General features: G+C 41.8%; 2 protein-coding genes across 3 annotated transcripts in view; one reads left to right on the top strand and one right to left on the bottom strand.

Moving 5' to 3' along the window:
* Positions 1-1,841: 1,841 nt before the first annotated feature.
* Positions 1,842-9,165, top strand: rcn1 (reticulocalbin 1, EF-hand calcium binding domain). The gene is made up of 6 exons (XM_080451317.1): positions 1,842-2,395; positions 4,075-4,268; positions 4,396-4,574; positions 5,782-5,842; positions 7,179-7,378; positions 8,014-9,165. Exons 1-6 carry the CDS (start codon positions 2,112-2,114, stop codon positions 8,119-8,121), a joined length of 1,026 nt encoding a protein of 341 aa, XP_080307443.1. The 5' UTR covers positions 1,842-2,111; the 3' UTR covers positions 8,122-9,165.
* Positions 9,166-16,796: 7,631 nt separating this feature from the next.
* Positions 16,797-27,482, bottom strand: part of wt1b (WT1 transcription factor b) — a gene marked incomplete at both ends in the record, with an annotated part of 11,558 nt that continues 872 nt past the window's right edge. Inside the window, 8 exons of one of the 2 annotated variants that reach the window (XM_080427594.1) lie at positions 16,797-16,918; positions 17,132-17,224; positions 17,816-17,905; positions 18,383-18,530; positions 18,752-18,845; positions 19,231-19,311; positions 23,360-23,459; positions 24,119-24,241. In XM_080427594.1, the coding sequence (XP_080283720.1) occupies positions 16,797-16,918; positions 17,132-17,224; positions 17,816-17,905; positions 18,383-18,530; positions 18,752-18,845; positions 19,231-19,311; positions 23,360-23,459; positions 24,119-24,241 (851 nt within the window). The remainder of the gene's footprint in view (positions 16,919-17,131; positions 17,225-17,815; positions 17,906-18,382; positions 18,531-18,751; positions 18,846-19,230; positions 19,312-23,359; positions 23,460-24,118; positions 24,242-27,482) is intronic. The other variant, XM_080427595.1, reaches the window with a different exon arrangement.

Below are 27,482 nucleotides of genomic sequence, written 5' to 3'. Positions count from 1 at the left end.
CTTACAACCTGAAATGTATTTTTTGTTTACTAGATGCTAGAGCTATTTAACACTTATTTTAACAAGAAAAATACAGTCCCTTTAACTTGGATGACAACAACCAAACATAAGGATAATTCCTTTTAACAGGACGTTCATGAAAGTCCTTGCGGGCTTGTTTCCAATGAGGGCCTGTGAGCAATTAGGGGTTAAGAGTCTTGCTCAAGGACAAATTTCATTTCATCGACACATATGCTGGCGTGGCCTGGAATCGAACCTGGGGCAACCAAGGCCTCTGGCTCCCTAGGCGGGCTCACTAACCATTCAGCTATGGCCGCCCCACATGCACAGTGGGGTGGGACATTTTCATGTCAAGGACCCCCAAATTGATATGTAACTGGCCAAGGATCCCCAACTGAAAAGGTATTGTACCAGGGAACTTTTTTTCTCCACGATTTTTCTAAACTTTCGAAAATAGCTGAATTATAAAATAAGGTCAAAGTGGTTAAACTTTTCTTTTTTTTTTTTTTTTAACTTTTGATGCTATATCCCCTGGGCCCTATGGGGTCCCCTACCTGGACCCAACTTTGAGAACTGTTGCATTAAAGGAATGAACACTGAAAAGGGTGCCATTTTTAATATGATGTTCTTCATATTTGGTCCCTCTTGTGTTTTAATATTTGATAAGCCTGACGTTCATAAGTTGCACTCTCTCTCAACTTATGAATAACCAGTTTAAGTATGAACTAGTCTAGATCCTGTCTGTGTCTGTATGATTAGATGGTGCAAGACTTGTAGGGCGGTGGACTGTTGAGTGAGTCATTTACCTTCCCTAGAACTTTGCAGTCCTCTCCACTGCAGTCCGAAGATTCATTGTGAGCTGGTAGATCAGCTATTTTCAAAAAAATCAAAATTATTATTATTATTATTAGACATTTTGGGGGAAATGTCCTAAATACATTATTATTATTATTATAAAATATCAATACAGAAATATTAAAAATGTTCTTTGTAATTTGTACTTTTGAATACTTTGGTATTTACTTGAGCATACTTTATCCACCCAGCTGCTGCAGAGGCAGAGCACAGGTACAGTGCGCTGGAGAAGAACTATTTCATTTTTGCAGACTGCTCCAGCCTGCAGTTTGGCCATACGACCGTCATGGATTAACTTCAACCTGGTGTTTGCATTTTCTCCTTTTTTGGTCCATACATCTACATAAACGTTTAAATTTCAAATATAAAGTAGTTACCCTATTGCCACGGATGTTAAAATTATGTACGGGTCCTTAGAAATACCCGTATCTTCCATGTTATTCAATAAAAAGCATTTTAATCCGATTGGTGGCCATGTTTACATAGAGTTATAATGTATCAGAGTGCAATACACCTCACAACCAATAGGGTCACGCAGTTGAAAGTGTTGAGAAAATACAAAAAAAAATGGCCACCAATTGGATTAAAATGCTTTTAATTGAAGAATACAGAAAATATGGGTACTTCTGAGAACCCGTACATCATTTTAACATCCTTGGCCATAGGGTAAGTTTTATATTTGAAATCAAAACAAAAGTTTGTGTGATGTACGGGCCAAAAAGTGAGAAAGTGCAAACACCAGGTTGAAGTTCATGCATGACTGTCATGTATCAGGGCTAGGCAGCTTGCAACTCCAGCGCGTTTGCGTGTCATCTTGCAACGTGGCGCCGCAGGTCCTCTCGTGTTACCGACAGCCGATGGACCAATGGCAGAGGCACTCTCAACAAAAGAGGCGGGGATTTGTCTGAAATCACCAATATGATTGGCTTTGCGTGGTGCAGCGTGAAAACAAAGTTTGATTGCATACCATTTTCAGCAAACCAACCTGACAATATTGCCGAAAAGTGTAGTTGTTCTTTGGAGTGTTGTAGGCTTAAATGCAACTGAATGCTCGCAGGCAGTGCTGAGGTTTTGCTGTTGGGTGCTCTGCCGGTGTTGCACTCCATTGGTAAAGGCAAAGAAATTGTTGTGTGGAGGGACCCACGATCGAGCTACCTTTTACAGATCCTGTGTTCCACAGTGCCATTATCACAGGCCAGCTCAGACAGAAACAGCTGAGCTGACCTCAGGAAAACCCAACCTTTGCCACACTGGTGATGATGATGATGATGATGATGATGGATGTGTGTAGGTTAAGGTACGTGTGCGGTGCTCTGCTGGTTCTGTGTACCGTTGCCTTGGTGGCCCATGGCAAGCCAACGTTAAGAAAGGAAAGGGTTCACCACATCCCCGATCCAGAAGAAGTGAGCAGGCAACAACCCGGTGCCGGCCACGAAGACAACAATAGGAGCTACCAGTACGACCATGAGGCCTTTCTGGGCAAAGATGAGGCCAAGACGTTTGATCAGCTCACCCCCGAGGAGAGCCAGGACAGGCTTGGGTAAGAGGCTCAGATTCCATAAAGCTCTTCATCTGGATCAGAGATTTCTTCATGTTATATCAATTTGGACCAGAGCATCCTCTCTGCATCTTCTGCATGCATGGTATTCGGTATCCCTGAAACATGACTGTCATATCATGACAGTCATGGATGAACTTCTACATTGGTGTTTGTACTTTCTCCCGTTTTGGCCCGTACATCTACATAAACGTTCAGATTCCAAATATAAAGTGGATACCCATGGCCACGCATGTTACAATTATGTACGGACCCTCAGAAGTACCTGTATCTTCCGTATTGTTTAATAAAAATCATTTTAATCCGTTCGGTGGCCATTTTCACCATATGCTTTCAACTACGCGACCCTATCGGTTGGGAGGTGTATCACACTCTGATACATTATAACTCCTATGTAGAAATGGCCACCGATTGAATTAAAATGCTTTTTATTGAACAATATGAAAGATACGGGTACTTCTGCGGGCCCGTACATAATGGTAACATCCGTGGCCATGGGGTAAGCACTTTATATTTGAAATCTGACGTTTATGTAGATGTACGGGCCAAAAAGGGAGAAAATGCACACACCAGGTTGAAGTTCATCCATGACGGTCGTGACAGATGACCATTGTCGTGTGATCCATGGCTAGGTATTAGGCTACTGTGAGAGACTGGGACGGAAATCGTAGATATTAAAGACATTCAAAGCCAATTATGGCTATATTGGGCCGGGGACACTATAGTAATGTTGCTGTAAAACTGTTGCGTGTAGTTCTCTAGATTCGGGGCATTAACATTTCACAATAAGTGGTGCTTGAGAGACATATTGCGTGTCAGAATATCTCAATGAAATAATGGGGCATTATTATGCCTAAAGGAGAGTCGACGGTGATATCCGCACACATTCCAAGGATTAATTGCCTAGTTAAGCAAGCTCTTAATTATACATAGCACATTAAATAAACATTTTTGAATGGTGGCAAAGTTGCAGACAGTTGAGAAAGCTGCTGATAGCATACAGCTGCTATAGCACTGCTATCACATACTGTAATGTTTAATGTACCCACAGAAAAGTTGTGAAGTAGCTCAGCTACTATGTTATCTACAACTGTGATGAGAACATTTGGCATCATGTAACACACTTGGCTGAATGGGCGTCGTCTGTGTTGTTGGCACTTTCCCACATAATTCCCTTTCCTGTCATGATCCAGACTGAGGGGAGGATCTATGCAATTGCAACATCACAACGTGGCAACTGAGATCTAAGCATACACTTGTTTTCTCTGCTAGGATGGCATGTTTTCACCCGGGTGTGTGTGTGTGTGTGTGTGTGTGTGTGTGTGTGTGTGTGTGTGTGTGTGTGTGTGTCCTTTGTGGAATGGGAGTTTCCTAATTTTAAGTCAGACAACTCTTACATCCAAACTTGGCCCATGAAAAACTTCTTTATTACCTATCTGCCTGTCAGTTGAGTGAGTTGAGTGCCCACTATATTGCCCACTTGACATTGACAATTACAGGCAGGATGATCCCGCTGTCTCTCATTACAGGTGCTGCTAGTGGGTGTCAGAATATATAAGCCATGACACATCTGTATTTGGATTACAATAAAAATCAAAACAAATATTTAAATAAATGATGATTTAATGTTGCTGCATGTGTATTCTTTTTACCTCACACAGTAAGATAGTGGACCGGATAGACGGTGATGCCGATGGTCTAATCTCCACCAGTGAACTGAAGGCTTGGATAAAAAGAGTCCAGAAGCGTTATGTATATGAGAATGTAGCCAAGGTGTGGACCGATTATGACCTGAACAAAGACAACCAGATCTCGTGGGAGGAGTACAAGCAAGCCACGTATGGCTACTACCTTGGTAAGACCGTACAGGGTGTTGAGGATGTGGTTATATTAAGTTATCAAGTTTTCTATACAGATTTCGCGACACATTTTGAGTTCACTATTAGTGTTCTGGGATCCTGATTTTCCTTCCATCTTGGCAGCCAACCCAGACGAGTTTGACGATGCGACCGACCAGTTCAGCTTTAAGAAGATGCTCCCTCGTGACGAGAGGCGTTTCAAGACGTCAGATCTGAACAGGGATCTGTTTGCTGATAGAGAGGAGTTCACAGCATTCCTCCACCCCGAGGAGTTTGACCACATGAAGGATATTGTGATTTTGGTACGTCCTCCACACACTGCCACAGGATTATGATGTGTGACTAGACGGAGTCAAACCATAGGGTGCAGATCATGCTGAGTTTATAGAAGGCATAAGTTACTAGAGAGCATTACACTTACACATTTTAATTTAGAAATCACCCTGGCCAACACTCTACATGTCCTGGACACTTGGGGGAACTGCAAGGGGGAATAAACTCCCTCTTGCAGTCAGAACTGCAGACTCACTCCTTATTTTCCACCGCAGTCTGAAAACTCACCTCTTTAGACTCCAGCTCACCCCCTAGAACTGCTCTCTCCTCGTGTCCCTTCTTGTCACTCTTAGATAGATGCTAGTTATACTAATTGTTCATAGTGCTTGTTTTATTCGTTATCTAGATTTGACCTTGACCACAACATTAAGAATGTTATTTAGCATAGCATGTAGTTTAGATGCTTGGTTTGATGTTTGATTTTTTTTACCCGTATGCTAGTTCTTTGAGGCACTACATTGTTCTCTTTGCACCTACTTATGTGACTATTGTAAACTGTAGAAGTATGATCCAATACAGTTCGTTTGCCTTTTCTTTTCAATTTGTTTAGTTTGAGGAGCCATTTGGATAAATGTCCTACATTTGGATAACTTCATAATGAATCTTTAACTCTGCCTGCAAATGATAATCTTTTTTTTGTTCTTGTTTTTTGGAACACGTCTAGTGGGATAGCCTTGACTATTCCACTTAAGACTTCATCTTTAAATATAAATTTGGCTACAAGAGTTGCGTTGCAAGTAATGCACTGTCTCAGTGTCCATAAAATAATTATGATCCATTTGACAGAGTTAATTATTGATTGTTCATTTTTAAAATGTTACTGAGTGTTACCAAAGTCATGCTCAAGTAGTGGCATCTTCAGTGATTGTATCTGACTAAAACAAAGGTAGTCTTTACCAATATAATAGACAAGGGTAGATTCCGAAAATGTTCCAAGACCGTTTGTTAGGTTGCTATTGTTTTAACACAGTTTGATGGTTAACCACATGAAATCAATTAAATTCCACTTAATCTGATTCTGAGGGCTCAAAAGTCCAGGGTTAAGAAGATTCGCATAGCTTTGCTTGTACTGCCTGGAGCCCAGAGTTTCTATTTTATTACCGTCATTAAGAGTTAGACCGCTGTTGATCCTTTATTCCCCTTTTAATGATATCAATACTTCCTATTTGTATGCAGGAAACCCTGGAGGATATTGATAAGAATGGTGATGGACATGTGGATGAGGATGAGTATATTGGTGAGTCGTTCATCTGTAAGGCTCATCTGCGTTTAATAATTATAGAACAAAGTCCAGAGTGTTCATTTAACTTTGAGGCCTCTAGTTTGAGGGAGGTAAACCTGGCACACTTGGCCTTTAACAACAGCACAGTGTTGAGTTCCATACAGGTGCTTTCCAAATCTCCTTTCAGTGTCAAGATTCCAAAGTATTGTGAGCCAAAACCTAAAACCCTCACTGTGGTTCCTTGTTGTTCAGCAATATTCTGTTAACAACGTGCAAGTTTGACTGACAGTCATTTCTAACGGGCAAAGAAATATGCTACAGTATAATAACACATTTTCATCAGCAAGTCGATACACAGTTTAGCCTAGGCAAGGCAAGTTTATTTGTATAGCTGAGCACATTTCATCAGCAAGGCAATTCAGCACTAGGATACTGCAAAAGCAACACATAAAAGTCTATTTGAATACAAAAATAATTTAAAAAGAACAGACGTAGCAGACCTACAGTTTTCTGGGAATACATTCCTGATATGTGCAGAAAAACTCTGCACATACTGTAGACTGCTTCTCCACGTTAAGTTCTGACTATCATAATCTTTCTCTGCCAGTTCAGTTTTTACTGACAAAGTTCATTGACACTAGTATTGTTTTTCGTCCTGTAGTTTTTTTTTTTGGGGGGGGGGGGGGTTCCCCCCACATCCCAGAGGAATAGATTCTGTCCTAATTACAGAATCAAAGCCGTGCTTGTTGGAAGCTCTGGGAAAGTTCTGTGAGCCTGCACGTGATATAAACCCACTCACTCCATTCCCCAGTCTAGAGAATGTCGCATGGTTGTATTTTTTTTAGACCCACAGAACTTTCTTTAATGTCTTTCTGCTGCGTCTGATTGTCTCTACTTGGCACATCTGCAACCCTTGATTACAACAAATAAGCTGTGATCATTAATGGTGTACATTTCATATACGGCTGTACCCCTGGCTTTTTGTGTGCTTCTTGCTGAATAGTTATTGAAATGCAAATGAGACGCACGTAATATATTTGTGTTTCATATTTGCCATTTCTATCATCATATATATATATTTTTTCATTTTCATTTTTTGTTTTCAATTTCAGTAAAAGCATGTTTTAAAGTTTGGTGTAACTGCACCCTTATGAAATATTGACAAAGACTAAAACTAAGGACAATTTCTCTATGATTAGTTTGCTCTGTAAAAATATAATACAGTTTCAGTTATTGTTTTCCTGTTTTTCTGCTAAGTCTTTTTTATTATAATTCAAATTTTTGTTATTGCGTTAGTTTTACTTAACTCTAATAACCCTGCTTCCAATGTTATATTCCTCTGTGGTTTCAGCTGACATGTTCTCCCACGAAGACGGCGGTCCAGAGCCAGATTGGGTCAAAACTGAGAGGGACCAATTCTCAGACTTCCGTGACTTAAACAAGGACGGGAAGATGGATCAAGAGGAGATCCGCCAATGGATTCTACCTCAGGACTACGACCATGCCCAGGCCGAGGCCAGACATCTAGTGTACGAGTCAGACCAGGACAAGGTACAAAATATGTCTGTTTTATGGACTTGCTCCAGTGCAGAGGCTTGGCATCTTTCATATAAAGCATATGGCATTAAAGGTGCTGTAAATGATTTTCTTTTTGTTAAAACAAAAAGTGTTTTTGTTTTCTTTTGTCTAAAAGTTAAAGTTCTATGTTCTGATGGTAATAATTGATAGTCATGGGTCTTCCCGTCTCTCCAGCTCTTTGGTAAACAGAAAATGCATTCTCAGGTGGGACACCAATTTCATCCAATCCGGAAAGAGAATCCATTTATCAGCTTCAGTTTTATTGTGTTCCTGTTCAAATACTGTCTCTGCTCATTTGTGTTTTTGTTTCATCACATCCAACTTCTCTTGTTTGTCCTGTGAGCTGTATGAGTTCGCTCTCTTCATTGGATAAAATTGTTATCCCGACCTGAACATTTCTGTTTACCAAAGAGCTGGATAGATGGGGAGTCAGACCCCTGTTACTGAACAAACACTCTATAGTAATGATTACTTTGGGAATATAGAGATATTTAACACTTTTTTTAACAACAACAAAATCACTTGATGCACATCTAACATTTAACTAATATTCTTTGACTTCTCAAGTTTACTGATCCAGTGGCATGTGTGTGTGTCCCTCTTTTCAGGATCAGATGCTTACCAAGCAGGAGATCCTGGAGAACTGGAACATGTTTGTGGGAAGTCAGGCTACCAACTATGGAGAGGACCTTACCAGGAACCATGATGAGCTCTGAGCTCTCAGGGAGAGCTCGCAACGAGTGTGCGTGGTGTGTATGTGTGAGAGACGAGAGTTATTCAAAAAGCTGTGTCTCCCAAAGACAGAATCACAAACTCTTCTGGCCCCCTGCCACCACTGCAAATCCCTCTCAGTCCTTTCCATCCTTTCCTCTAGTCCATCTATTTGGACAGATAAGCTTGGAGACAAAGATACCTACCCAGCAACCGACACCAGGAGAGGGAGGGAGGAGGACTGGTCTTACCACTGACACTAAGGTTCCGTCTTAGGATATATACTGTATATTGGCCTGGTTGTGTTTCTGACATTCAGGAATAGAACCAGACTCAGAGGAGTTTGTTTTAAAGACGATCGATGGTGCCTTCCAGCCACATTGCTGGGCTTAGCTGCCTCATAGATATGTGTAGATAGTTGAACCTTATATATGTTATTACAAGCAAGAATGTAAGGTTAATGGGCAGCAGGAACATGTCTTTTTTATGGTGAAGCTAAATGTGAAAGCACAGCTCAGAACACTTTGTGATTGATTTATTTATTTGTCGTAAAGCTTGAGTGAGTCATGGCCTGCGAGTGATACAGTGGTCAAATGAAGACTGGTAAAATGCTGCCTTTCATCTAATGTATTGTTTTCATCACATTTTTGTACTGCAGACACAAATTATGTTTTTTGTTTACACTTTCCTGCCAAATCATTTCATTGCTTTTTTTCTGTCGAGATTCTCCTAGTTAAATGTTTTAAGAACTGTTACTAATGTGTCTTAAAGGAATGGCCTCTGCACGTATTGTTCCTTCAGTATAGCCTGTGAAAGATTATTGCCTTATTTTCGGTATAGGTTTTTGTGTATTTATTGGTAGACTTTCATGTTAATTTCTTGTTGAGCCTTTTGGTGTTTTAGAATTGGGTTTTGCCCTCCTGTACCCATCTAAATGATCTATTCTAGGATGAGCTTTGGAAGTGGCATATTGGCTTGAAATGCAAAAACTTGTATATTATGCAGTATTAGTTTACATTTTTGAACATTGAAACACAATTTTGAAATTACCCTTTTGTGTGTGTCTTTCATTTAAATGCCTCATATTTGTATTTTGCTCTTTTAAAAATAATCTATCATCTCTGAAATGCGTATTGCAAATCCCACAAGTATTTAGAAATATATGTTCCAACCTTACTCAAGCAATAACACATTATTATAAGAGATCTTTGACAATTGGCAGGTACAGTACACTAAGCATCTACTGTACCTATTTGCATGAATTCAAATGCGTATACTGTATGCAGTATTTCTTTAGTTTTGCAAACATGTATTGCAGATCCTGCATTTATTTCTCAGTGATCTTTTAGAAATGTGTTCCACATTATATGCTCTCCCCCCGTCTGTACAGGGCATGGGAACTAGACTGTTCATTCACGGGGACCGAATCCCAGTGATGAAATTCCAAACTAAGAACACATACATTTTTGCACTTTTACACCCTCCAGATTTAGCCAGTATCTCTGTTCCTTACTCTTCTAAATTCTCACACTGCCTTTTCTCTCTCTCATGACCTCACTTGCCATTTGGTTCCATTTTGAATCATGAGCTTAACTGAACGAGTCCGTCCTCCTAACTTGTGCTGTGTCTGCGTGTGTGTGTACACACAATTGTGTGCTTCCATATGCTCATGTGCATCATGCAGACATGGGCATAGAAAAGCCAACTGCCAGACAGTGTTGATGGGGAGACCCTGATGTTTGTAGATGTCTTTTAAGTTTTTGCCTCAATGAGCATTAAAAACTACTGGATATGGGGACACTGTTAAAGCTGTTAGTGACTAATTGCGGCACAGACACATACACACACACAATAGAGATGGAGTTTAGCTGACTTGCTGTTGCTCCTGGCTGTTGCGGTAAAACTCATATGTAACTGAGAAAGCGTCCTAGCCAGTCATCCTGCCCCCTCTGCCTGCTCATGTGGAACATATGGATATATGTGTGCCAGTTAGCAAGACAAGTCAAGCGGGACCAACGCGATAAAGCTCATTAGGAACAAGGGACAGTGGATGTATGTGTGGGCTGTGATGCTGTTTGTAATGTAGGACCTTCTTCAAGCAGTTCAACATTGCCAGTAGATCACATCTACTCTCAGTCAAGGACCGTGGAAGACGGAAATGTCCATAGGGCTATTTACTGAATATGTTTGGTACTGAATAGGAATTTTCGCTATTTCTTTTCATAATGTGCAAGGCTGACACGGTAAACAATTTGCTGGCCCCACTTGCATGGTGTCATACATGAATAGAGTTTCCCTTACAGATTCATCTTTACAGGTCTGATAAAAAAGGAGAGGTGTTGTCTGCAGAGATATTTGAAGTTCTGGTTCCTCTTGGGTCCTGACAAAAGCTATTACACTTTCTAATGCTCCATTGCTTTGTGTAATCATTGGGGTCAATCCCGACTTATACATTTGAATAATTTGGATTCCTAAAATACTAAGTAGCTCAATATTCTTTCCCACACAACATGAATTTTGTCATGTGTCAGGGTGCATCTGTGTGTACATCTGTGGGCGTAGGTGGATGTGTATTAGAAGTGTACAAAAAATGTAAAAGGAAACCAAATTTACCCATTAGCATGTATAACACAGACACACGCACTCCTTCCATGGCTCGCCTTGCGGTCATGTTTAACAGTGCTGCCCCTCCTGTTTATGATAAGTTCCTTATCATTCACAATGGGGGAGTGTGTGTACGGTAATGCCTTCAGACGGCTTTCATATGAGTGTCTATGTACATCAACCAATCTCCACTGATAATGATGAGCCCGCTGGGTGAGAATTGGGAATGGGGTGGGGGTCATAAAGTCTAGTATATTAATGTCCAAGACCATCAGTTCCCTGTACAGTACATTACTCACTTAGTCTTGTCCACTTAAGCAGTGGTGGTGAGCATCTCAATTTATTTTAATGAAATAAAATATTCAGAAGAAAATACCATGCTAGTAATTAACAGACATGACTAGGCCTAGTATTAAATAAATATACGCTACAGAGGCTTATTTGTCTTTGTGATAAACAATGCAATATGTGCTGTTTTTCTCATTTCTATTTTCTCACTCAAGAGTCCAAATAACTATTTTTAGACCTGCTAGCAGTGGGGCTTTAAGGATGGATTAACCGTCTGTCCAACATTTGGGTCCAGAACACGATGTTGCAAAAACTACTGGTTGGATTGTAATGGAATTGGCTGTGCACCTTCATCCTCTCCAGAGGATGAACATACTGATTTTGGTGACCCCATGAGGTGACCCCATGGCTGTTTCTCTAACCGCCACCCATAGGCCAAAATGTCCACGTGCACACACAATATCAAAAAAATCTCATGGGCAGATTGCCATGAAACTAGGCTGTTAGTGAAGATTTTTTCTTAGTCTTGTTATGTGAATATCTCGACATTCAAACCCCCCCCCCCCCCCCCCATGATCATTCTGTGTTCAGTGTATGCTTGCATGTGCGTGTCATGTGGATGGAATCAGGGACTTGCATGTTTGTAATTTTTGACGACAAAGCTCGAAGTAAGCCATCAATCTTTCATATGTCATCTGGTTACTGTACACTGAGAAATAAAGCTGATTCTCTCTCTCTCTTTCTCTTTTTCTCTCTCTCTCTCTCTCTCTCTCTCTCTCTCTCTCTCTCTCACTCCCTCTCTCTCTTTCTCCCTATCTCTCTCTCTCTTCCTCTCTCACAGGACTCTACTCCCTCTAGTGGTGCTCAGTCAGAACAATAGGCCACCTTTCAACAACTGCACTTCTGCTCATCCGTCATCGTGAGTTTTTATGTGCCCATCAAGGCAGTGTAGATAGGATATCGGCCATTAATGGCTACACAATTAGAGAAGAGGCTTTAAAGAGCAATACGTTTCAATTTAGAAGCCATAAGCCTAGTGAGTTGATAATTAATTCTAACTGCCTCTGGGGAAATTGAGGTCCTTTGGACTGGGGGTCAGAAAGACTCAAATCAGTCTCAAACAGCTTTTACATGGCTGATTCTCCGCTTTAGTCTCCCACTCATTCTGTCAGACTTTGCCTTATCTTACACGATATATGCACAAAGAAACTTCAAGTTTTAATTAAAAGACCGGATGCCAAAGACAAAGTGACCCTGACTAAGTTGTTTTGTAGTTGGTGCAAGTAAATGATGGAGAAACTGCTGTCCCAGGGAGACAGATGTCCTCGGACACAATGTTTGATCTCGCTCCATTTGACCATGCTTCTCTCACTCTCTTCTTGCTCCCATCCTCTTCTCCCCCATCCATGCCCGAGCATCTGGACGCCTTTGGGGATCGAGGAGAAGGGGAGAGGAGGTCTTGTTCCATCCCCTCCTCGTCTCCCTGTACACCCCCATCCCTCCATCCCCCGGAGAGGCCTTTGGTCCTGTGATCCCAAATCTCACATGATGGAGACACATCTAATCCTGTTAGAACACAGCATCTTCCAGTCAAGAGTGGAGAGGAAACAGCAGGAGGCAGAAAGGAGATGGAGGTGACAGGATGGAAGGACGGACGGAAGGACGGACGGACAGACAGATGAATGGATGGATAATAAGAAGGCAACATTTCAAAAGCATATAGAAAAAGCTTGTGTGTACCCGCAGGCGTATATATTGTGTGTGTGCGTGCGTGCGTGTGTGTCCGTGCGTGTGTCTGTGCGTGTGTCTGTTCGTGTGCATGTGCATGTTTTTCTCTTCCTGTGTACCCTCATGGGACCTTCCCGGCTGCTCCCTCTAACAGACTCCTCTCAAGGTGTTTTCCCTCTCGCTGTGTCTTTCCGTGTCCTGCTCCCAGTGTGAGAAAGTTTACCCTCCAGGCCCCATCTGAGCTCCAGGCCCCTCAAGGGCTCTGCTCTCCCAAAGCTCCTGTACACCGGAGCGCCTCCAGCTCCCTGCGATACCAGGGGGAATACCCTCAAGAACCCCCAGGCCCCTCAGACGGGGAGCAGCAGCTCTGCACAAGAGAGTGAGCCTGGGGGTTATCTGTGAATACAACTAAGAATAGTTATGCTTCAGTAAACACTGTGACACTCCTTGAGAGCGCCTCCTGTTGGCGTGGCATTGTTTTTGCACACACACTCATAGGCCTCCTTGTAAAGCCTTGGGGTTTCCTCTCTGGGGCCCTAACCTTGTTAACAATCCCTTGGGGCTCATAGAAGCCCCTGTGTGCTCCATGTTTATTGACCCCGCCAGCTCTGAGAGGCTAAATTGGGGTAATATTTGTCGCAAAGAATCACAGCAGGAGCCGTATGCTGATGTTGAATGCACCTGGGACCACCGCACAGGATGACTGGCGCGTTGAAAGCTTGGGTTGTTCTCCTGTAGAGATGCACTGGAACGCCAAGTGAAGAAAAGCACACGGAGGTCTCGGATAGAGTGTGCGTGGTTCCACATGAGGTGGGGTTGTAGAACCGGAGGACATGGAGCTTGCAGGCCTGCTGTCTTACAGATGTCTTGGGCTGTGAGTTACCAGGTGTATGTCACCTGAGATTACCTACGCCTACACCCCTCAGGGCGAACAGCCAGCATTACAGCTGAGGGGGCATCTGGTGGCGTGTGTGTGTGTGTGTGTGTGTGTGCATCTGATTGGAATGTATTTGGTGTGAGCATGCGTGTGAATTTATGTATTTGTGCGTTTGTGTGAGCGTGTGTTTGTGCTGCCGAGCAAGAAGAGGCGGAATCAGAGATTTGACTTGCTTTGGACATTCTCCTGAAGATATCCAAGTCCTCTATAATATTTGAATCTTATGCTAAATAATTGGCGGATTCAAGTGAAGCACTCAAACATGAGTTTGTGTTCGTGCGCATCATGTACAGTAAAATTATTTCTGGGAGCGTGCATTCGGGGTGGTTGGTGCGGCCGGATTCTTATCCTTTTTAAATTTACAGCATATTGGATCAGGGCCTAGCCTCAATCAAACTACCAAGCAAGGAATCTAGATTAGGTGGATCAATGCAAGGTTGAGGTCAACGTCTCTTTGAGTGCGTGTGATAATGATAACGATAATGAATGAGGACATTTAAGGCATGGGCTGCTCACGCTCTTGCGGTCTCTAGTTAAGAGTGTACTGAAGTGAGCAAAATGTTCAACTCCACTGTCCCTCTGATCTCTCTCCACTTCCCCGGTGCCCCTGCAGAGATAGACCAAAGAGAAGCACTCCTTAATCAAAGTGCATTGGATTAGCGAGGAGCGGGGAAAACAGAACATCACAGAGATATCTCCTCGCACCCATCAGACGGATTGGAAAACAAGTCGAATCACAGGAACCACCACTTCAAATGATTGATCCGTGACCCTGAAATAAAAGGATGGCATTTTAATCTTTCTGTTCTTGTTTGGCATGTATCAAGGTCTGCTGTGTGGATGTGAATCAAGCGGTGCAGGTGTGCATGCGTATGTCTGCATGTATGTCAGCGTGGGTGTATGCGTCGCAGAGGTGCACTCTGGTTTCCATGTACTGTAAGACCATATATGCAGCATCTAAATATACAGTGCCTGTGCGTGCTTGTTTAGATTGCTTTTCTAGATATATGGCATCATTAGCCCACGGAGCCATGCAACATCCCCCAGAGAGCCAAAGCAAAGTCATATTTTATTAACATACCTGCTGTGGCTGTATCACTCTCTTATAGACCTGCATACAAGCTGACACACAACTCCGTCCACATCATGCATATTTAATGGCCTTGGTGTACTCAGCAGCAACTTTAATGTTTTTTTTGGTTTGTTTGTTTGTTTTTTTCAAACATTAGTATGTTTATGATGGGGCAGGAATGTCTCAGGACTAGGTAGAGCGGCCGCCTGGGAAATGAAAGGTTCCCGGTTCCATCACCGGCTTTGTGTGTCGAAGTGTCCTTGAGCAAGACACTGGTCTGGATCCCTGACTGCTCCCAATTAGCAGGGTGCCTTTGCTGTCAGTGTGTGAATGGGTGAATGTAATGCACTGTAAAGTGCTTATAAATGCAGTAAAGGCATTATAAATGCAGCCCATTTACTACAGCCACTCAGTAGGCTACCACTAAAAGAATGGTGAAGGGGGTTGTTTAAAATGACCATTATTCAAGATTCAAGAAGTTTTTCTAACAACAATCAGTGATGGCTAGGAATTCGAATTGGTGCCTATAGTCTATAGCCTAGAGAAAAGACAAGACATAACACCAACAAAATAGAAACATTAGTAGGCTACATAGTATTTTGTCATGAAGTCAGTGTAGGCCTACGAAAATAGTTAAAAGTGATTGTGTCTTATTATTTGCAGTAAACATATTATATAAACATACAAATATCCTAAATGTATGTGGTGGGTCAGAAATAGGCTCTATACTAGCAAATATTAAGGGGCATACACATCTTATGTAAGAGATTATAGTCTGAAATGGATGTTTTACAACCAGCATTCGTCTCCCTCAAAAAGGTTAATACTGCCATCATGTGGCTTGCGGAAGTAACATTCAGTATCTAATTCAAGTTGAGTAGCCTAGCTATAATGTTAAGTGTTAAATATAATGTGTGTGTGTGTGTGTGTGTGTGTGTGTGTGTGTGTGTGTGTGTGTGTGTGTGTGTGTGTGTGTGTGTGTGTGTGTGTGAGCACATGCACGTGCATGTCATGTGTGTGTATTGGGGGCCCAGGCTATGCACTAGGGGGCTGATAGTGAAGTACTGCCTGCTGACACTAAAGTATGTGTCTTTTATAATGAGATGTATTGGCCTCCAGATGTTCCTAGTTATGGAGATGTGTGTCGGAGATTTAGGAGTGTGAGACCTGCACCCTGTCAGAGTCACAGAGGGGTGCTGTTTTACTGTCTGACCCCATCCCATAGGTGGCCTCTTAACCTGTATAACACCAATGGCTCCATTCACACACACACACCAATTTCACATAACTCATAGCCTACCCCGTGACAATTTTGTGTATTAACATTTAATGCACATGTAAAAACATATAAAAATACAAATGGAATGTTTAAAAAGGCAAGCAAATATATCACATATATACAAAGCAATAATGTGAATACTATGCATCATCCTGCAGGAATACAAAGAAGTTTACATTCCCCACAGCAATAATTCTTTGTGTTCCACTTATTGAAGAATAGGTGGCAGCGCCCTCCATTTCCTAAATCCAGTTTATACGGTCCAGCACATTTTCATAGTGACACAGTTCCCACAATAATACAATACGCCAGTGCAAGTGTATTCAAATATCACAAATACCGTATTAACCACATGAACCCTATAGTACCTATTCCGGGCATGTCATAACAGGTGAACATTCGGCAAAAATAGGTGAACATTTGGTGAAAATAGCAGATCTACAAGCTCACAACACGTCGCAATGCAAACTTGTGGATCGGCTATTCGTTTTTACATACAGTACAACAAAGTATAAGGTTTACATGGTTAACAATTTGCTCATCTCACAGCAGATTGTTTAACTTGGCTCAGAATGACTGTGGTACTTTACATATTAGAAGGGAAATAATCACCATCTTTTATCTAAATCAAAATAATCACAACAGCAAGTGCTAATTGAGCTGTATCTTGAAGACCCAGGAACCAGTGCTGTAGTCTGGTAGCTGAAGACCACATGCCAATGACCAGGCCTTCCTCCACTGACTGGCGCAATGTTCTTACGCCTCCTGCAGCTTAGATGGCAGACTGTATCTTGGTCAGATTCCTCTGGTGCATGCTGTGGTGGCGCACCAGCTCGTCAGAACGAGCAAACTTCTTCAGACAGTTGGACCAGCGGCAGGTGAAGGGCCTCTCGCCTGACCAGGAGGTAGATAGACAAGAGAAATATCAATTAAGTCATTGCTTTTGAGTGTTCAGCATCTTGAACTCCCAACAACTGCAGACTGTACTTAGATAGCCTAATGGTGGTGGGGGGGAACAAAATTACTGTCTCAAACCAACTGTAAAGCTATTCAGTTCATGTTGATGATATGAAACAAAAGAGAAGTAGAAAATAACGGTAAACTCACTTGTTTTACCTGTATGAGTCCGAGTGTGAGTCTTAAGGTGGTCTGACCGTGAAAACTTTCTCTGACACGTCTCACACTGAAAAGGCTTCACTCCTGTACACACAGGCAGAGGTGTTTGTAGAGGACATAGAGTTGAGACATAGAGTTGAGAAACAAGATGTGGGTGGAGTAAGGGTCAGAAGTTTAAACAATGAGATTACCGTACATGATTACACACTCAGCAATGTATCATCTGAGTGACCAATATGAGACAGCAGCATACAACGCAATTGCACAAATGTAGGGCTGATTACTTTTTTGATTAATCGAGAACGTCTTTTTATAATTGTTTTATTTTTTATCAACGGATCGATGCAAAAACATTCAAATTAATTGTTTATCATCAACTAAATAGATTAACCAGTGTTTTATACTTTGTCGAACAATGATGTCGTACAAAAATAGGGAAAGTAGCCTATCCACAAGCTGACAGCGCATCACAAGTCCCAACACGTTGTGAGCTTATAGATTGGCTATTGTTGTTATAGAATTTATTTGATCAAAATTGAAATTTTAATAATAGATTAAATTGATTAGTTCAATTAACAAATACAGCTCAAAGTATATCTAAAGGTGACATGGTGAGTGAAGGAGAGTAGGAGAGATGTTAAGTACAGTAGGTTGATCACCATGCACATACAGTACCTGTGTGTCTGCGCTGGTGTCTCTTCAACTGGTCTGATCTGGAGAATCTGCGGCCACAGTCCGTGAAGTCACACTGGTAGGGTTTCTCTCCTAAAACATCATCATCATCATTATCATCATCATCATCATCATCATCATCATCATCATCATCATCACCACAGATAAATACAATTGTGAAGACATGAATGTGTTTTCGTCATGCCTCACTTTTGAATGATATTACATTTTTATTTTATGAAAATCGGCCGTTACATCTCAGGAAATGGAAAAAACAACCAGTGTTCAAATGGATCCAATGTAGTTATTATTTAGTCATAAGCTGTTGTTAATACTTTTCATTGGTTTAATATGTATAAAACCCACAGACAGACTTAACCACTTTACTTAAACTTCCAACATTTTTAAATATAGTTAAAATGGCTTATCTACAATGCTATTTTCACTACTTTTGTGCAACACAATAGGGCATTAATTTACAGAGAAAAAAACGAAAAAGTTGAAATATGGAGTTTCTGCCCAACAACGCTATGAAATAAAATGTGTTGAAGAAGATGACATAAATTTCACCTGTGTGTTTGCGACCATGCATCTGTAGATGGGACAGTTTGAAGTATCTCTTGCTGCAGCCAGGATAGGCGCACACAAAAGGACGCTTCTCATTGGTCTCTGATGACCTCATCACTGGGGGAGCAATACCAGGTACACGACGAACATCCTGGAAGAAAGCAACACATTAGGGCTGGGAAATTCACCGAAAATATGTGTGCGTGCCTGTGTGTGTGTGTGTGTGTGTGTGTGTGTGTGTGTGTGTGTGTGTGTGTGTGTGTGTGTGTGTGTGTGTGTGTGTGTGTGTGTGTGTGTGTGTGTGTGTGTGTGTGTGTGTGTGTGTGCGTGCGTGCGTGCGTGCTTGCGCATGTTTCTATGTGTAACTCAAACCTGAAGTCCTCTGAAGACACCATGTGTGTGTATGTGGTACTGGGCACTGCAGCTGAGAACCACAGGGTCATTGTCATAGCCTGGCCCATGACTGCTGGGGATGAAAGAAAAGACAGTTAATTTCAATTCAAAGTCTTTGTGGTGAGACAGACAGACAGACAGACAGACAGACAGACAGACAGACCTCTAACTGCTCCCCAGCACTGTATTAATAGAGCCCCCTGCTCCTAATAATTAGGATGGGACTAATTTTCAATTGCAAAAGACTAATTTAATGTATGAGTAAATGTACAATGACAAATACCCCAACAACAACTATTCTCTGATGCCACTCCAAAATGTGGCCAACCAAAACTTCACTTGACTTTAAATTGATCAACATATGTTTTGAACAGTCACAGGCTTCTTTCCAGAGTGGTCCTTCAGTGTAAAGGCCATTATGGTGTACAGTACTTTGATTGTTGTGAGACAGAACTCACCTTTTCATGGAAGATGCAAGCGTGTTCACTGGATTCCATGCTACACACTCCAGCTGAGATGCCATTTGGTACAGGCTGTCACTACAACATACAAACATATACAGTTAATGGTACTGTGAGCTAGTTATATTTTATATAGGGATTAATATACCAGAAGTGTCTTAGTATGGTTTTAAACCACCATGAGCTGCCAGAACAGTTTCAATGAGCCTTGGCATAATATTGCACAACTCTTTGAAACTACTGGAGGGATGGAAAACATTCTAACAATATATTCATTCATTTGGTGTTTTGATGATGTTGGTGGGGAGCTCCCATAGGTGCTGAATTGGGTTGAGATCTGGTGACTGCGAAGGCCATAACATATGATTCACAGCATGTTCACACTATCTTCAAATCATTCAGTGAATCCTTGTGCCCTGAGGACAGGGGCATTGTCATCCTGGAAGAGAGAGACCAGTCCCATCAGAATAGTGATGTTTCATGCTGTGGGATAAAGTTCAGGTCACTCAGAATAACTTTGGGGACAAGTTGACCCCAAACCATGCCAGAAAAATACCCCCGCCACAGCATAACAACATAACATCAACAGAATAACTGGACTCCCTCACTGTCAAGGTCAAGCATTCAGGCCTGTACCATTCTCTTGGTGTACGGCACATAAGTAATTTTTTTTGGTGAAAGTTTGACATCATATGACAAATTGGTAATACCTCAATGGCCTGGGAATTGGATATAAAGACAGTTTCAGTGGTGTAAAGTAACTAAGTACATTTACTCAATTACTGTACAATTTTGAGGTGCTTTTACTTTACTGGAGTATTTCCAATTTTCTGTACTTTTACTTCTACTCCACTACATCTCAGAGGCAAATATTGTACTTTTACTCCACTACAATTATTTGAAAACTTTAGTTACTAGTTACTTTGCAGATGTAAATTATTACATTATAAAACATACATTAACCACTTTAGCCCTATTTTATCCGTAGGCTATTTGAAAATAGCCGATCTACAAGGTCACAATGCGTCGCGTCGCGACGCATTGTGAGCTGTGTAGATCTGCTATTCAAACATTTGACTTTTAAGTATATATTTTGATGGCAATACTTTTGTACTTTTACTCAAGTAACGTTTTGAACAGAGGCCTTTTACTTGTTACAGAGTATTTTTATATTGTGGTATTGCTACTTTTAATTAAGTAAAATATTTGAGTACTTCTGTCCACTGGACAGTTGTGTGTTTGATTGATTGAGCTTGCATGGCCAATGAGGAGATCGCATTGAGGGGAAACCCAAACGGTTGTCCTATTAACACATCCTGTCTGCCCACCCCACACTCCTTGTGGGCTGTGAGCCATTCTTCAACGTGGTGGATCACTCTCTCTCTCTCTCACACACACACACACACACACACACACACACACACACACACACACACACACACACACACACACACAAAATGTGTGAATGTACAGCAGACAGGGTTGAGTGCATCCGTGCCTAGCACACCACGGTCCAGTGTATCATGACATCACTCTGTCCTCAGTATCATTAGGAGTAGGAGGAGGGAACCCGCTTCAGGGGAATTCTGGAACGCTTTTCCCCAGAAGTCCTTGACGGGAAGCATGGCGATGGCGCTCTAATCAGCTATGACACCATGGTAAACTTACTGAGAGACTTACTGACATCTCACATACTCTGTGTGCGTGCGTGCGTGCGTGCGTGCGTGCGTGCGTGCGTGCGTGCGTGCGTGCGTGCGTGCGTGCGTGCGTGCGTGCGTGCGTGCGTGCGTGCGTGCGTGCGTGCGTGCGTGCGTGCGTGCGTGCGTGCGTGCGTGCGTGCGTGTGTATGTCTGTGTGTGTGTGTGTGTTTGAGGGTTTCCAGTTCACTCCATGACTTCTAATAGCAGAACAGTCTTATCCCGTTGCACACCCCCTCTTATCAACTGCTGTTCCGGTATTTTGGTTTCACAGGTTCCCCCTCTACGACAAAAAAAAGTGCTGTGGCATTCAGGGAATGTAGTCTCGATTTCATGGTGTTTTGATGAAACTATAAATAAGTTCAAAGAGTCGTCCCCTTGTCTGGTTTATGGTTAACCTATCGGCTACTTTATTTACGTTATACTTCATTCGTAATCGTTTGTAACAATTACTTTTTCCAGCATTCTTCTCTTTTGCTTTTTTCTCTCTCCTTCTTCTCCTCGGGGTGGATTCAGACAGATCGGCAGTAGATCACCCTGTGTTTGTTTTGGCCTGCTGAGCACCAGTGGGCAGCACTTAACCTCGGAACAAATCAGACTTCCCGATCCAGACTGTGTGCAGAGCCAGACGCAGGGCTTAACTTAGGATCATCAGAGCATGTTTACACCTCTAAAATAACCTACAAGAGGAACCGAGTGAATCTGTTGCATGTGGTGTTTGTGGAAAGAATCTTAGAGTATTGATTTGATTAACGAGAAGGGGGAAAAGTTAAAGCAGAATGGACCAGAGTGAGGAACGGAGTGGGATGAGTATGCTGGCTAATAGCACTGGAATATGAAAAGAGTGAAGTGTTGTTGGGCACACATCCCTGGCGGGGAGGGGTTTGGCCCTGCCTGTGATTGGCAGAGGTGTGGCAAATGTATACCTTGTCATTGCATTGCTTTGTTCACTGTGAGTGGCACTGTCATACGACAAAGTATAAACATAAGATTGGCAGCACACGTGAGCTACTTCTGTCCCTCAAGAGAGACTTGTTCACCTCAATTCTGAATTTTTGCTCACAAACACTGGATTTCCAACCAACAAGATTTAATACTGCCAAAATAAACAGAATAAATCCAGCCTACTCAGAGCCAGACCAATATATTGGTTTGGCCAATATATCTGCCATTATATTACTCAGTATCAGTATCTGCAATTATACAGATCCGATGTGTCGCAATCTTTAACAACTTTCAACTTGGAGTGAGCTTGTAGGTCTGCTCATTTAGAATTTTGTGTTTTTCATAAACTAATTAAATCTTTAAAAAAAAGGTTAGCACTGATGACACTGTTTGACAGAATATCTGTCAAAACTTCGGTATAATCAGTGGTCTAGTACTGTTCCGGCATCCTTCGGGCTCTAAGCATAAATGCTAGCCAAGGCTGTATCACGACCACGCCCATGCCCTCATTCCAGAGATCACCAATTCACCTGTCATACCTGTCCTCAGTTGCTAATCAGTACTCACCTCACTTGTTTCCCCTCAGCCAATGAGACCTGACCAATAGCTCCCCTGGTAATAAGCCAATCACATTCTGTATTCACTCTTGTTATATGCAGCTCTCCATTATTTTCTCAGCAATTATTCTGTTGATTACTTTCTCAATTAATCGAATAATCTTGAAGCTACTAAATAGATATGTCTGATTCAGTATTTCTGTTGACCGAAGATTACTGAGAGTGAAGGTTAGAAGGGACGAGAAGGGAGTGTAACTGCAGTTGTACTTAAGCCCTATTTTATACCTCGTCATACAATGGTGTCAAGCAAAAAAATAAAAAAAAAATGTTTCTCCCCTTATTCACCCCCTTTATATACCCCTCTATTGATTCATCTTGCTTTAGTTTCGCTCATGGTTCCATCTGTAGCTCATTCTAATCTCTAACAGTCTAACTTTTGTTGCTGAAATCTGTTTTTCCTTGGCTACGTTTTGCATGAAGCTTTTGTACCTCAGCATGGATTTAATATAATAAACTGTTTTAGCTGCACTTGTATCCTGCCTACGGAGTATGTCATTACAGGCTGCATGCCCTCGAGGCCTGTTGAGAGGTGAACCACATTCTGCTCCTCACACTCCCAACCGCCAGCCTTCCTCTCAAACTTAAAAAAAACCCACCCCCATAACTTTGAGAGTCTACAAATGGAGCCCCCTCAAGGAACCCTTGAGAACCACTGCTCAACATCCACAAACATGTCACTAACACTCTCACAATACTAAGGCAATAAAAAGGTAACAAACACATCAGATAAGAAAGCGATAAATGTAAATATGAATAGGAATATAAATGGGTTTACAATCTCCACACTCCTACACACATTTTAAATGTTAGAGTGTTTTGAAATACCCTTAGATGGCACGTGTTATATAGCTGCTTGTAGCAGCGTACCTGTTGTAGTTTCTTAGAAGCAGAGCTTGGCTGCTTGGACAGGATTCTGAAGGGTTGTGGCAGCCAAACATAGGAGGGGGGGCTGGATACTGTTGGTCAGCTGAGGAAAAAAGGCGCTGGTCACTTGTCACTCAGTTATGTTACAGTTACAGTTACAGTTCAATCAAAGAAATGTTTCATGCCCCAATTATCAGGTAAAGGAAATAATAAATACATTAAAAATAAATATAAATTAACACTGAGGATTTTATTGTGTAATAATATGAGGACACACAGACCCAGCACTGTGCAAATGGATGCTTGTGGGCATGCAGACGTTTCAAAGAGTACATGGAGCAATCAGAAACAGTGCTCCTTTTCAGGTTCAAGTACTATATTGGTCCCCAGACAATATGATGACATTTCAAACAGTCTCACATAAAGCTGCTTCCTCCAGTTATCATTCACAAAGCCGTTAGCCATATGTACAGAGAGAGAGAGAGAGAGAGAGAGAGAGAGAGAGAGAGAGAGAGAGAGAGAGAGAGAGAGAGAGAGCGAAAGAACGAAAGAACGAAAGAAAGAAAAAGCGCTTATTGCCAAGACAGATTCAGATATAGCAATAATAGCAATATTGTTCTGATATGAGAAATGATGAGTTGCATAATAACTTGGCTGACGCATCAGGGAGGGTTATCAGGCTCATGAGTCAATTCGGTGACCAAACACTTACACAGAATATACTATGATACAACCATATAAGCACGTAGAATAGATAGTTACCCATGTTGCTCTGCGGTGACATTGTGTCCTCATGTTTGAAGGACAGGCTGCTCAGCTGCGGGGTGTGGTGAGACGGAGTGTGGCCATAACTGGGGGTGGTATCCAAACCCACAGCTCCGTAGCCTGGGAAATAAATACATAAATAAATAAATGAATGAATGAATAAATAAGAGCACGGGCAATATTATATTTTGAAGAAAGCTTCTGTGATTTAATGTTCCATTCTGAGGCAGAATAAAGCTTCCTCTGCTTGATCAGTTCTATCTGAATGCCTGGTAGAGGCTCCATGTACTTGGCAGGGCTGCAACACTGAGCACTTTATCAATCCACCACTAAATCCTCTTTCGCTGTAACAAATTGTTTCTTTCTTCTCTCTTTGGCCACGGGGATTTAATATTTATGATAGGTGGAAAAGAAGATTTGGCTGCCACAGAAATATTTTAAATTGGGTTAAAATGGGTGCTCAGCAAAACCAAATTGAGAACTAACAAATGTGATTAAATTGAAACTCTTGGATTACAAATAAACTGTGGATAAAAATGTGTTATTATTGTAATTACAGTGTTTACAGTGTAACACAATCACTAAAATAAAACCTATCACTATTTTAACTACACCATACAAGACAATTTTAAGGATAGCAGTTGTTTTAATTGTAATACACCAGTTCAGTGGCCTTGTGGTTAGAGCGTCTGCCCTGAGACTGGGAAGTTGGGGTTCAATCCTCAGCCGAGTCATACCAAATACTGTATTTAAAACAAAAAAATTGTACAGTGCTTTCCTGCTTGGCACTCAGCATCAAGGGTTGGATTGAGGGTCCGTCCCTTAATCCAACCAAATACTGCTATCATGTCCAGGGATGTACTTGTACATCAAGCTGCCTCACGATATGGAAAGACCTACTGTACGGGCCACATGGCTCAGGAACTGTTGGTTCCCAAGGCAACTTAATTGTAATATTGTATTTGTAATTAATCTCAATTTAAAAGTCACTTACCCCTAATGATAATACCCACAGAGACACGTACACAGACCAGAGAGGTTGAAACGTTAAAATTGAACGGTTGCAGAAAATACGTTTTCAGTGTTTACACAAACACTAGTCATCCAGTGTAATGTGTTGTCATGGGAACCCCAACACTTTCAAGCAGGCACCTCAGCCCGGCAATAAATACCTTTAACAATACTGAATACCACACACACACACACAATGTACACAACCCCTCAGCCGGGAAAGGGGTGGTGGGGTGGGCTTTGTGTGTGTGTGTGTGTGTGTGTGTGTGTGTGTGTGTGTGTGTGTGTGTGTGTGTGTGTGTGTGCGTGCGTGTGCGTGTGCGTGTGTGCGTGCGTGTGCATGTGCATGTGCATGTGTGTTATATTAGTATAATTGTGAGGGCCAAACAAGTATACAGTAGAATTAGAGAAATAGACATGAGGAACATTTTCCTGGTCCTCACGAGAAAAATTGTAGTTTTAAGGGGTTAGAGTTCCCCCTATTTTATACTTAGCTGATGTACAAGCTCACAACGCATCGCAGAATTACGAGTTTCGAGCTTGTAGATCTGCTAATTCTCAGCTATTTTCGGCTATTTTCAATGCCGTCCTAAAATGTCCATGTCCTCCTCACAAGTATAGTGATACAAACATGTATGTCTGTGTTATAAGTACTGCATGACGACGTGTGTGTGTGTGTGTGTGTGTGTGTGTGTGTGTGTGTGTGTGTGTGTGTGTGTGTGTGTGTGTGTGTGTGTGTGTGTGTGTGTGTGCGTTCATGCGTGCGTGCGTGCGTGCGTGCGTGTGCGTGTGTGCGTGTGTGTGCGTGTGCGAGTGTGCGTGTGTGTGTGTGTGTGTATGGTGGGGGGTATTGGAAAGTTCCTGAGAAGAGTGAGCTGTCTTCTCTTCCTTAAATCCCTGTAGCCTTGCACAGTGCTCATGCTACCAGTTCATCAAAATCTACTTTCCACTGGGTAAACAAGACTCCTCTGAAACTCTTGCATGTCAGCAGTCACTTGCAGACCCAGGCCTCTGAGTAATACACAGTAAAATCCTCAGCTCAGTGTTCATTTAACTCAGAGAGTACAAATGGACCCTTACTGGTCCGTTTAGTTACATTTTGTAAACTCTCAGAGATCACGGATAAATGAACACAGGATTTTACTGTGTAAAGACAAACACACATTGAGCTACATCAGCAAATCTTTGTTTTAGTTTTTCTCTATTATGTCACAGAAGATACAATCATATCAATGACACAGGAAACAGAGAAATTAAATTTGAATTAAGATTAATAACGGCTTATTTCCTCTGGGTCGTTTTGTGAGGTCAAGACTAGACCCCTCTTGGGTCAAGAAGAAAAAAATCCCCAAATACTAATGGGAGTAATAAAGCAAACGCATGACTTCAATTTTAACAACAAAAAATATGGGATTGTCCGAGACCTATGTTATAGTACATTCTCAATTTCTGTCCTGAGGATTTAAAGGCCATCATCTGGGATTTTAATCATTTGTGCGTGCCGCGTGCGTGCGTGCGTGCGTGCGTGCGTGCGTGCGTGCGTGCGTGCGTGCGTGCGTGCGTGCGTGCGTGCGTGCGTGCGTGCGTGCGTGCGTGCGTGCGTGCGTGCGTGCGTGCGTGCGTGCGTGCGTGCGTGTTTGTGTCCGAGTTTGTGTCCGTGTTTGTGTCCGTGTGTATGCGTGCGTTTGGGCGTGTGTGTGTGTGTGTGTCCAATGTGTATTATGGTTGAGGGTTCATTTTGTTTAAGGAAAGGGACTTTCTCTTATGAGAAAAAAAAAAGAGTTTTAGCTCTCTGTTCCTAAACATACTATATGGCATACACACAAATAAATTTGCATTCACTAATTAGACACCATCAAGGACAATTCTTCATAAGCAACCATTGTTCCATTATCGTATTCTATGGCGCTCACAAATACAGATTATCAGACTAGTCCTTGGCGAGTTGAAATCAGTGGGCAAGTTTTCCCACGCCCTGTATAGCTGCCATGCCCAATCCATAACCTTGACTGTCCTAGTCAACATGGTCCTCTACACAAACACATAGTGTTGCACATAATGCTCACTCTTACTGGAAGTTTGATTCTACAAGAATCAAACTGTGATTCAGTTCAAGCTATGCTGTGTCAGTAATGTGAATATATGCAGGGAAACAGTTACCATAAATATACATATATATATATATATAAATTACTTTAAAGTCTGAAACCTGAGAAGTTAATCGTGAGGGTAGCACTCTAATTTATACAAAAGATATACAGTATGTGTATTGGCACATTAAATTAAAATATTCTGGATTAATGCTAATCCCTTCAATAAACACATACAATACAAAGGTGAGATATAAAAA

The sequence above is a fragment of the Gymnoscopelus braueri genome (assembly GCF_963280865.1).
Source record: "Gymnoscopelus braueri genome assembly, chromosome: 1".
NCBI classification, from domain to species: Eukaryota; Metazoa; Chordata; class Actinopteri; order Myctophiformes; family Myctophidae; genus Gymnoscopelus; species Gymnoscopelus braueri.
This window is presented reverse-complemented; position numbering and strand designations above follow the sequence as displayed.

Excerpts from the sequence above, each read along its gene's own strand:
- rcn1 (XM_080451317.1), top strand. The coding sequence starts at position 2,112 with ATGATGATGATGATGATGATGATGGATGTGTGTAGGTTAAGGTACGTG. Across the intron at positions 4,269-4,395 it reads CACGTATGGCTACTACCTTG|CCAACCCAGACGAGTTTGAC; the intron begins GTAAGACCGTAC and ends CCATCTTGGCAG. Across the intron at positions 4,575-5,781 it reads TGAAGGATATTGTGATTTTG|GAAACCCTGGAGGATATTGA; the intron begins GTACGTCCTCCA and ends ATTTGTATGCAG.